The 12,582-nt window shown below is 40.4% G+C and overlaps 1 protein-coding gene across 2 annotated transcripts in view; it reads left to right on the top strand.

Moving 5' to 3' along the window:
* dok6 (docking protein 6) overlaps nt 1–12,582 on the top strand; it is a 76,474-nt gene that overhangs the window by 7,302 nt on the left and 56,590 nt on the right. For both annotated transcript variants that reach the window (XM_077012860.1, XM_077012859.1), the window contains exon 2: nt 11,488–11,595. In XM_077012860.1, the coding sequence (XP_076868975.1) occupies nt 11,488–11,595 (108 nt within the window). The remainder of the gene's footprint in view (nt 1–11,487; nt 11,596–12,582) is intronic.

Here is a 12,582-nt window from a genome sequence, read left to right as displayed (position 1 = left end):
GATCTACTGGGGAGAATATGTCATCAAGACCATACATCTACATTTAAAAAAACATTTCAAGATGAATTTAAAATGATTTATAAGTGACATTGTCTACACACAATAGGTAAAAAGAACATTTACTAAAATACATTTATCAAGTTTTGACTTAAGCAATTAAGCAAAATTAAGCAAAATGCAAGAAATGTCATTGTGTTAAATGATCAGACAGGAAAGATTAAAGAGGCTTCAAGAACTGTCTGCAGCATCTTTACCAGCAGGAGTCCTGGAAAAGCACAGGCAGGAATCCTCATGTTAACCTCACACATCACCTCCGTCACCCACACCACCTTAGTGAGAGACAGACAGCCTTAGTGAAAGACAGACAACCTTATTGAGGAACTGACAGCCTTAGTGAGAGACAGGCAGCCTTATTGAGGAACTGACAGCCTTAGTGAGAGACAGACAGCCTTATTGAGGAACTGACAGCCTTAGTGAGAGACAGACAGCCTTTTTGAGGGACTGATGTCCTTAGTGAGGGACCAACATCCTTACTGAGGGACAGACAGCCTTATTGAGGAGCAGACTATCCTGATGTGGCTGGTAACATACAGATGCTCAGAGGTGCCGTGGTCTCTTCAGACCTAGAGCTGTGCTGTCCTTCTACCTCATGGTCTTCCCAAAGCATCCACACAGGGGCTCAGACATGCACCAGCCTTTTTCTGGACACTATGCGCTAGAGGTCATTTCAGAAGGGGAGAAACAGAAAATGCGGTAACGCACAGCCCACCCTGCGATATAATACAGACACACTTGCAATGGAGAGAGATGAACCAGACTCCAGATGAACCAATCATAGCTACGTTTACTCTGTCAGGAGAGAGATGAACCAGACTCCAGATGAACCAATCATAGCTACGTTTACTCAGTCTTGATTCTCTCATCATGACGTGTTAATCAGAAACGAGTCCTCTGAAGTCCACGGCTTCTCCAACTCAGTGGCTACCTTCTCTTCCTCTGCATGTCACCCTCAGTTCAATTAAAGGTAGCTTTACTGACATGACTATACATGTACACTTTGTATGATCTCTTTCTGCCTGTCGCTCTCTCTCTGATTGTGTCTGGCTGTCTCTCTCTGTGTCTGTCTGTCTCTCTGTATCTTTCTCAGCTTAATTCTCTCTATTCTGTTTGACAACTCACTTCTTTCTTTGACAACAAAGCTAAATGACATTTTGACATTGTGTCCAGTGTCCGTGTGACAGGTGTTACATGGATATTTAAGCACATCATACATTTGTTCTCTCTCCTTATGGAAGTGCAGTGCAGATCAGTACCATGTGTGGGAGTTCATCACATTGCTGTCCCCCAACCTGGTCCTCTTTGCCATGTTATACACATGGCTTTTCTACAAATCCATCATGCTGTCAGTAAGGCTCATAGTTGGAAGTTCAACTATTTAAAACATGATGTGTGTCTCTTCCACAAGTTCACATGTGTCTGTGTGTCTGAGACTTGTCATAACACTATAAAACTGATTCATTAGAGGGGTGTTGTCTTTTGGGTTTTGTCTTATGATAATGATTGTTTTTTATCAACTGTCAGTTGAAGCTTTCTGGAAGTCAAAATGTCCAAAACATTTTGAAACATTGTGGTTTCGTGTGCACATGACACTTTATTAGGGTAGACTGGTATGGAAGCGCTGAATCTGAGGACCAGTAATGGAACACAAATGCTCATGTGTTATTGTGAAGAACAAATCACTTTAGTCATTTGTCTGATATTAACACTACTCCATGTCTGATATTAACACTACTCCATGTCTGATATTAACACTGCTCCATGTCTGATACTAACACTTCTCCATGCCTGATACTAAAACTGCTCCATGTCTGATACTAACACTGCTCCATGTCTGATACTAACACTGCTCCATGTCTGATACTAACACTGCTCCATGTCTGATACTGACACAGCTCCATGTCTGATACTAACACTTCTCCATGCCTGATACTAAAACTGCTCCATGTCTGATACTAACACTGCTCCATGTCTGATACTAACACTGCTCCATGTCTGATACTAACACTGCTCCATGTCTGATACTGACACAGCTCCATGTCTGATACTGACACTGCTCCATGTCTGATACTATCGCTGCTCCATGTCTGATACTAACACTGCTCCATGTCTGATACTAACACTGCTCCATGTCTGATACTGACACTGTTCCATGTCTGATACTGACACTGCTCCATGTCTGATACTGACACAGCTCCATGTCTGATACTAACACTTCTCCATGTCTGATACTAAAACTGCTCCATGTCTGATACTAAAACTGCTCCATGTCTGATACTAACACTGCTCCATGTCTGATACTGACACTGCTCCATGTCTGATACTAACGCTGCTCCATGTCTGATACTAACACTGCTCCATGTCTGATACTGACACAGCTCCATGTCTGATACTAACACTTCTCCATGCCTGATACTAAAACTGCTCCATGTCTGATACTAAAACTGCTCCATGTCTGATACTAACACTGCTCCATGTCTGATACTGACACTGCTCCATGTCTGATACTAACACTGCTCCATGTCTGATACTAACACTGCTCCATGTCTGATACTAACACTGCTCCATGTCTGATACTGACACAGCTCCATGTCTGATACTAACACTTCTCCATGCCTGATACTAAAACTGCTCCATGTCTGATACTAAAACTGCTCCATGTCTGATACTGACACAGCTCCATGTCTGATACTGACACTGCTCCATGTCTGCATCAGTATCTGCAGTCTGTTAATTGGTTCTCTTTTATTATATTATTAATGTTATTTACTTATGTTATGTTATTATTTTTCTATGTACTAATGTTTATTTATTGAATTTTTCATTATGGTCTCTTTTTTTAATTTGTTGTTTTTGTATCATTAGATGTTCTCACGGACTTCAGGACGAACAGCTGCTGGAGGAACAGCAGGCATTTGAATTCCTAATAAACACAATGATGAATGATCCCAGAATGGTATCCATGCGGAGCACTCATGATTAATTGGAGAAACATTTGGTAATATCCAGATATCTAAGACATTCCTCCCATAAGCATTCTGGGTCCAGAAACAATGAAACAGCAAAGCCAGTTCTGGTATTCCAGGACGACTGCATGCTGAAATGCAGACGTGAGAAGGGCTCTCACGATCATGTTCCAATGAACATACTTGAACATGAGAAGATCAGACGTGGTTAAATGAAAGCTACCGCAGTGTCTATAAGCCCCTCCCACTCATATACATTGTAACACCTTCTCATGGAACTGACTGCTCATCCTCTCTCCCACACACATACAGCAGGCTGTGTCCTAATGTCAGTGGCACCATGGGAATGACTGACCATGAACCATGGCTACCCTGTCCTCTTTAGCACCCAACACTACATCAGCACCACTCATCTCTCACATTCAGGGACTCTGAAATTGACCTACATTGGGTTTTATTTATTTATTTTTACATTATTTTGCTGCTATTTTTGTTACATACTAGTGTGTGCAGTGCCTGACGAATATTTGACATTTTAAATAATGTTCCTTGCAAAAGGTTATTGTGACCTACATGCTCCCTGTAGAGAGTTTCAGCCATGGGGTTTGTCTGCAGATAAACAGTTTGATACATTGAGGAAAGAAACAAGAAAGAAAGCACTCTGCATTTGAAGTGTTTTTATTAGGGTGGCGTAGAGCTGAAACATGACCTGCTGGGGGTGAGTGAGTTTGGACCTACCCTGTTTTAATAGGGAGAGTAGGCATAGACCATGCAGTGACCTTCCGGTAATGACGTCTCCAGCAATGGGTGTTATATTCAAAGGTAGGGGCAGGGCAGGGGCAGGGAAGGGGCCGGGCAGGGGCAGGGGCAGGGGCGGGGCAGGGGCGGGGGCAAGGGCGGGGCAGGGAAGGGGTAGTACAGGGGCAGGAAAGGGGCAGGGCAAGGACAGAGTAATAAGGGTGGTAACAATCATCAACCTTTCAGTGACTCTGTGCCTGCTTGGTGTGAATGCTGGGCACAGCTGTAACTACGCCTGCGTTCCTTTTCAGTCCAATGTACCTTTCTACACGAGGATGATTTTGTGTGTGTGTGTGTGTGGGGGGGGGGGGGGGGGGGGAGACTTGCATATGTAAGAGAGACAGAGAGAGCCGTGCATGTGCAAGTTTGACAACGACAATAAAGGCTTTTTCCACGATTAGATTTCAGGATTTGTTGGCAAACCCACAATGGCTTGTTAAACACTTAGTCTGTTTGAGAGAGAGTGTAACAGCTGTACTGAGATTATTAGCCATGTATTTTACATTTAGACTGCTCCTTATAATCTGATTTCTTCAGCAAACCCATTTCACTTTTCCGGAGCTGCTTAGTAACAGACCAAATAACTGAAAATGAGGCAGTGTGAACACAAGAATGCTGGTTGTAGGTTATTGATGAAGCGTCTGAGCAGATGAAACATCTCATTTAAAGGAGAGAAGAGCAAATGAGTGCCTGAATAACGACCTTAAATAAAACACCGGATCATAAATAAAGTAAAGGGATACATGTGTAGCTGATTCAGGACACCATTTTCCTCCTTATGAAAGTTTGGTCTGTGGATGAGTGTATGGATTTAATCAATACTCATCTGAGATGAGCAGGAACTACATTTACTCAGGGATTAAAGTGCCATTTTGCCAGATCTGTACTTTCCTCTTTCATGGCTAATGCCTTTTCTCAAGTGTATTTGAGGAAATGAATCAGTTACTTCTCTGCCAGTCTTTCACAGTTAGCTGCTGATTCTTGCGTTTGAGCTCATGTTAGGCTGGTGTCAGCCTTGTTCTTATTCCACTCTCCTGCAATTCTGCATGTGATGTCAAGCCAAAGTGTTGAGAACACAGTCCTCAGCTGATGGGTTTTTGCCAGGACATCACAGTGTAGTTCTGCAGGTGGGTCTGTTCAGTGTAGTTTTGCAGGTGAGTCTATTCAGTATAGTTCTGCAGGTGAGTCTATTCAGTGTAGTTCTGCAGGTGAGTCTGTTCAGTGTAGTTCTGCAGGTAAGTCTATTCAGTCTAATTCTGCAGGTGAGTCTGTTCAGTGTAGTTCTGCAGGTAAGTCTATTCAGTCTAATTCTGCAGGTGAGTCTGTTCAGTGTAATTCTGCAGGTGAGTCTGTTCAGTGTAGTTCTGCAGGTAAGTCTATTCAGTATAGTTCTGCAGGTGAGTCTATTCAGTGTAGTTCTGCAGGTGAGTCTGTTCAGTGTAGTTCTGCAGGTAAGTCTATTCAGTATAGTTCTGCAGGTGAGTCTATTCAGTGTAGTTCTGCAGGTAAGTCTATTCAGTCTAATTCTGCAGGTGAGTCTGTTCAGTGTAATTCTGCAGGTGAGTCTGTTCAGTGTAGTTCTGCAGGTAAGTCTATTCAGTCTAATTCTGCAGGTGAGTCTGTTCAGTGTAGTTCTGCAGGTGAGTCTGTTCAGTGTAGTTCTGCAGGTAAGTCTATTCAGTCTAATTCTGCAGGTGAGTCTGTTCAGTGTAGTTCTGCAGGTGAGTCTGTTCAGTGTAATTCTGCAGGTGAGTCTATTCAGTGTAGTTCTGCAGGTAAGTCTATTCAGTGTAGTTCTGCAGGTGAGTCTATTCAGTCTAATTCTGCAGGTGAGTCTGTTCAGTGTAGTTCTGCAGGTGAGTCTGTTCAGTGTAATTGTGCAGGTGAATCTGTTCAGTGTAATTGTGCAGGTGAGTCTGTTCAGTGTAGTTCTGCAGGTAAGTCTATTCAGTGTAGTTCTGCAGGTAAGTCTATTCAGTCTAATTCTGCAGGTGAGTCTGTTCAGTGTAGTTCTGCAGGTAAGTCTATTCAGTATAGTTCTGCAGGTGAGTCTATTCAGTGTAATTCTGCAGGTGAATCTGTTCAGTGTAGTTCTGCAGGTGAGTCTGTTTATGAACATGTTTAGTTTACTTCAGCTTGTGCTTTTATCTTTTTGAGGTATTTTTCCTTCTCTTTGAATCACTACTTCTTAATAGTAATAGTAAAAGTAATAGTAAATTTAATGTAGTATGGTTTATTGTAGTATGGTTTATTGTAGTATGGTTCATTGTAGTATGGTTCATTGTAGTATGGTTTATTGAAGTATGGTTTATTGTAGTATGGTTCATTGTAGTATGGTTCATTGTAGTATGGTTTATTGAAGTATGGTTTATTGTAGTGTGGTTTATTGTAGTATGGTTCATTGTAGTGTGCTTTATTGTAGTGTGCTTTATTGTAGTATAGTTTGTGCTACTCTGTGCTTTTGTCCAAATTTCCTTTGGTTGTGTTGAATGTTTCTGTAGTTCCCACAGTGTCAGTGTCCTTCTTGTCGCATCTGTGTCATCATTTCACAGTTCCCACTTCATTCATAAACACGGCCTATTTTAAACACTAGTGTGATTCATCTTGGCTGAGAGGCTTTGAAACACACGAGGGTGTTTGATGGGTAAAGCTGTGTTGTTAATGGCTAATCCAGCTTGTGTGTATCCTCATGACTCACTCTCTGTTCATTTGGCTTCACAGCTACATTCTCTTTGCATGGAAAAAATATGTAGGGAAAATCTGTTTTAGAAAATGAACGAAAAGGGGCTGAGCTGTGTCACACTGGCTTGGTCGCCGCATGCACGTTGCTGTGCTGCGTCTCGTTAATAGCATCTTCTACATGAATACACACATAGAACTGGGAAACTCAGGCAGAGGAATATTAAGAAGAATACTGCATGATGCACCCCAGTGATTCAACGACAAAAAAAATGTGAGGAATGTAAAAATAAAAATATCCACAATGCATTTGTATATCTAATACAAATGCACTCCTATATAAATATATATAATGTGTAAGGTATTTGACACATTCTGCACATGAAGAGCTGTGTTCTCTTATCTTCTGTAGCACAGTGTGGAGGCTGAGGCTTTGAAACTCTAGCTCTGACGACATAGAGGACTCACAAATACATCAACACAATCTCCACCCGTGTCGTGAGGAGCTGGGCTTCCATTTCTGTGCTGCTCTTGTTTCTCTTTGTTGTCTCCATTGTAGTCTCCCCCTTGTCTCCCTCTTGTCTCACAAGGTGCAACATGTGGAGATTTAGGTAAATAATGAGACAACCTTCACCTGTAGCCACTGGTGACTGGTGGATCTCGGTGGACAGGTTTCATGATGACACATGAAAGAGTCATTGCCTCTCCTTTACACCGGATCCTTTTACTTCTGACCGGCTAATATAAACACATGTGCTTACATGGTGGGGTCACAGCATGGACTGCTTTTACCGAGAATCACCAGAACATTCCACTTTGAATTGGTTTTACTGGAAATCACCAGAACATTCCGCTTTGAATCAGTTTTATTGGGTATCACCAGAACATTCCGCTTTGAATCAGTTTTACTGGGTATCACCAGAACATTCCGCTTTGGATAAATTTTACTGGGAATCACCAGAACCCAGGAAGGTCACTTTCCATTTATAAAACTCCTTCACAGTCTGCAGGGACAGGCAGCATGATGTTGGAGGCCAACACTTATACCAGGCCATAGACATTAATGTTTATGCTGCATTATATTCACTCATAAGTCTGATGTACTATTATTTACATATTAATGGTTCATCACAATTTAATTTCTAACATTTATTTATTGGCCTAACCTTAACCCTTTTGTACAGGTCACAAAATTCATTCTATATATATTATATATATATAAAGGCGCTTCTTGTAAGCCTTTATCTTTGATCACAGAGAGCGGACAACAATAATGTGACGCGTCGAGTTTAAACGCCTCCGCCGCTCGCGCGAGGTGTGCAGAGTCGCGCGCCACTCGCGAAAGTTTAATCAGTCTTAATGGTCCAATGAAGGTAATTTAAAAACCAGGACATTTCCTCACTTAAACAAAAACCCGGGACGCCAGGGACAGGATGTGAAATACGGACATGTCCCGAGAACGTTTGGTCACCCTATCATACTAGAAATACATTTAGCTGTTTTTTTTTATTTAGTTGATGAATAAAAAAAAACTTGATTTAATTTAGTTGATGAATCAAAAAAATGATTTAATTATCATTACTGACCTGCGCGTTAGCCCCAACATGTTTTGCATTGAGGTGGTAACGAAGGGTGGAAGTGCTCCTGTGATAAGCGAACTCCTTCCTACATAAAGTGCAAATAAAACTATTTTTGTTTGTACTTCCATCTGGAAGTTTCTTATATTTAAATTTCCCATCCACCAGCGTAACCTCTTCAGTCATCTCCATCATGTTCATCTTATTGTGCGTCCATATAATCTGTATGTCTGGAACTCGTGCACTGAGAAACATTCCACGGTGCAAAAGTGTCTCATGCGTTAAAATGCGTTAATTTTTTAGTTCGTTAATTTTCCTGTAATTAATTAATCGAAATTAACGCCTTGAAGTCCCACCACTAATATATATATATATATATATATATATATATATATATATATATATATATATATATATATATATATATATATATAGTCTTTTGTGTGTGATCTAGTCCAGTTTTGTCATTCATACACCATGCCTCTGTGTTTAGATGTGATTCACATCAGGCGTGCTGCCGTGTTTATGTAAATACGGCTTGTTGTCTGTAATTTTGATGAAGTGACTAAATTTACCTTCCTTTGTGTTGCAAAATGAGGAGCCATGTCTGTAACTTCTATCATTCTGGAGGGAGCATTGCGGTCTGATTCATAATTAAATAGTCTACTACAGAGAAGGCTCTTTACCCATTCATCAGTCTTTGAAATTTCAGTATGCAATCAGTGAGCCTGGAGACTGTCCTTCTTTAGCACTCTCCTAACAAAGTGGATAGTGTAAGAGACCAGGGGTGGGTGTCTAATCGCACCCTCCCTCGGGTTGGGCCAGGTGGGCTGAGGCCTGGGGGAGGTGGCCATGATAATCGTACTGTGCTAGAACCTGTGGAGCTTGTGTGGGAGAAAGGCTTATACAGATCGAGTCCATCTTTGGTACTCCTGAGTATGTGAGTCCATTAGTATATGTAAATCCAGTTTATCATTTTAGTCATGTGGACTGCATCATTTTACTCTCTAACCTCCTAGAAGTAAAATTAGGTGCAGCGTCTAGGAACCTGCAGGCGTGAGTAGAGAAATTCGCCCAGATCAGCTATGCAGCCAGAAATTCACCCTCCTGCTTTTATGCGCTAGATCATGTAGGTAAACAGATTTATCTCGTCCATGGACATGAATCCTGTTGAAAAGCTGGAGAAAACACATGCATCACACAAATTAATACTGGCTGTCACTACGGGGACATGGAGAATCCCTTAGAAAATGAATCCCCCTGAAAAGGTTTAGATAGCATTGCTGTGTCTTGTCCCACAGAGGTCATGGAGCAGAGACGTTCGTCTTTTAAAATACCATTCTGTTCAGAGTGAGTCGTGATTATTTTAAGCTAGTAATGCACAATGTAACTTTAACCAAAGCTGGTAACTTTGTTTCACTGCACTGTGTAGCAAGTAAAAGGCTTTTTTCATGTGTGCGTAATATTACATTTACATGCCATAGAGGGAAAAACAATGTTAGAAATGTGGATGAAAACTTTTTTTCGACCATTCAGTTTAAATAATTGAATTTGCAGTGATATTGAAGTAGCAGATAAAGTGTCATGAATGTGTTAAAATGTGGGAATGTAGATGTAAATCGGGTGTTTACATGTTTGTTTTTTTCTGCTCTGTAAGCTGAATGCATACAGCCACACTCCATACACACTCCATGCACACTCCATACCCCCTCCATACACACTCCATACACCCTCCATACACACTCCATACACACTGCATTTACTAACACAGTGCGATTGTATCAGATCCAAATCTCGCTGTAGATTTGCCTTTTAGCCATATGGTAATGAACCCAGTATGAACAGTGTGATGCTCTAAAGTCCTGGCAGTGTTTCTCCCTTAAACACTACATTTCCCACTCAAAATAAATCTGCACCTTTCCGTTGACATCTTTGTGTGTTGTGGGTGTTCTGTTAACCTCCAACAATAACAAGGTGTTGCTTTGTCACAGGTGCATTTTTTGAGAGGCACACACACACACCTCCAAAATGCCTACCCGACGATCATAAACGACCTCAGTCAAAATGGCTGCTGTTCTTTAACATATGACATTTCATTACATGGATAAATCTGAAATGTTAAACAGATGGGAAAGGTCCTCTGGAGAGCTTATGGTTCAGCTTCATTAGTTAATCATCATACTGTTGGATTATTGATCTCCAAGAGCAGGAGTTCAAAAAGAATAAGCATTAGAGACTCAGAGTACTGGAAAGTGAGAAACTGTGTGAATATATTTCTTTGAAATGCGAAAAGCATCTTTGTGTGTGTGTGTGTTCACCTTCAGTGAGAGGGTTACGATGACCTTGAATTGATCTCTCAGGAACATGAGTGATGCATCTGTGTAATTCTCAGGATCATGAGTGTAATCTCATCTGTGTAATCCTTACGATCATGAGTATAATCTCATCTATGTAAGCCTGAGACCCTGGTAGAGAGCACATTTAGATTTATCACATTTTATTTTTATAAATCAATAAACAAACTGACAGAAATGGAAGAAGGGAAGCTATACTGCAGAAGCCCAAATCAAATTCAGATTTATTAGATCAAGTTCACTTATATTTTTCAGTATTGGACGTGTTGTAATATTTCTATCAAGATTGAACATTGAACATGTCTAGTCAAGATAAAGTGATGAAAACCTTTACAACAGCCACTTTTTAGTTATGTTATAAAATCACGTGATTGTTATTTCAAACTTAAAATTACAGCAGTTATGTAATAAAATCATGTGATTGTTAGTCCAAACTTTAACTTACAGCAGTTATGTAATAAAATCATGTGATTGTTAGTCCACACACTTTAACTGACCGTAGTTTTGTAATAAAATAATGTCATTGTTAGTTCACACACTTTAATTACAGCAATTATGTAATAAAATCATTGTCATTGTTAGTTCACACTTTAACTTACAGCAGTTATGTAATAAAATCATTGTCATTGTTGGTTCACACTTGAACTTATTACAGCAGTTATGTAGTAAAATCATTGTCATTGTTGGTTGACACTAACTTATTACAGCAGTTATGTAATAAAATCATGTCATTGTTGGTTCACACTTTAACTTGCAGCAGTTATGTAATAAAATCATGTAATTGTTGGTTCACACTTTAACTTACAGCAGTTATGTAATAAAATAATGTCATTGTTGGTTCACACTTTAACTTACAGCAGTTATGTAATAAAATCATGTCATTGATGGTTCACACTTTAACTTACAGCAGTTATGTAATAAAATAATGTCATTGTTGGTTCACACTTTAACTTACAGCAGTTATGTAATAAAATCATGTCATTGATGGTTCACACTTTAACTTACAGCAGTTCAGATCAGATTGAAAAGCAGCTGATGTGTTCTTGTTCTCATCAGATCTTCAGACGCTGCTGGCTTGTGTTCAAGAAGGCATCCAGTAAAGGCCCAAGGCGATTAGAGAAATATCCAGATGAAAAGGCTGCTTACTTCCGAAGTTTTCATAAGGTAAATGTGTTCTCCTTTCTGAATGTGTGACGCTGGCGTGCCGGAGGAAGCAAGAGACACGACGAGCGTCTTGGAGTGCACAAAAAACGTTTAATTAACACAGACACGATGAGTCCAGCACAAGTGACGCAAGCACGCTGACGCGATGCTTGCATAGGCATGAACTATAGACAAAGACGAGCACAAGACACAGCGCTAACGCACATTAAATAGGTGAATAACAGACCCACGTGACCTCGAGACAAGGCACAGGTGTAACAAACGAACACGCTCACAAACAACCCACGCCCACGGAAGTACAAACATGGACATAACGACACGCAGACAACGTAACGGCACGCCCACAGGGAAGGGTCCGGAGCTGTGACCGTGACAGAATGTTAAGATTCTCTGTGTTTACCAACCTTTAAAGCTCATTCACATTCACAGCAGTTTAGATATGTAGAAACAGACAAAACTTTTGTTAATAATAATGAAGTATCATTTACTTCTACATTTCTGTAACAGTTATTGTGGAGTTTGTTCACTATGGGGCATGTTTTATTTTGACCTGTGAAGCTCTTGAACTGCTTGAGCTTGGGAAGAAGTCTTAAACATAGCTATGATGATTCTCCTCAGTAAGGTTAATGAGACAGGTTGTAAGGCAATACTTCTGACTGTCACCTGCACCTGGAGTGAGTCATAATATCCAATAATATCCACCCTCAAATTCTATAGTCCCAGAGAGATTATTTCCCATCTGTTCCTTCAAACTGTGCCTTATACTTGGTTATACTTGTAGTCTTCTGGTACAGGCTCTGATATCAGTATTTATTAATCAAGCCTTTCACATGTAACCTATAAATAATGACAGTATGAGTTTAGTTAAAGTTAGTTAAGTTTTTAAAGGATTATATTTGCGTGAAGTTTAACATCATGTTCAGCCTGCAGATAGTGAGGAGACGTTATGTGTTTTTCTGTACTTACAGTTGTGATCAAATTTATTCA

This window comes from Brachyhypopomus gauderio, chromosome 7 (assembly GCF_052324685.1).
Source record: "Brachyhypopomus gauderio isolate BG-103 chromosome 7, BGAUD_0.2, whole genome shotgun sequence".
In the NCBI taxonomy this organism is placed as follows: Eukaryota; Metazoa; Chordata; class Actinopteri; order Gymnotiformes; family Hypopomidae; genus Brachyhypopomus; species Brachyhypopomus gauderio.
The sequence above is the reverse complement of the archived record's forward strand: the minus strand, read 5'-3'. Positions and strand labels throughout refer to the sequence as shown.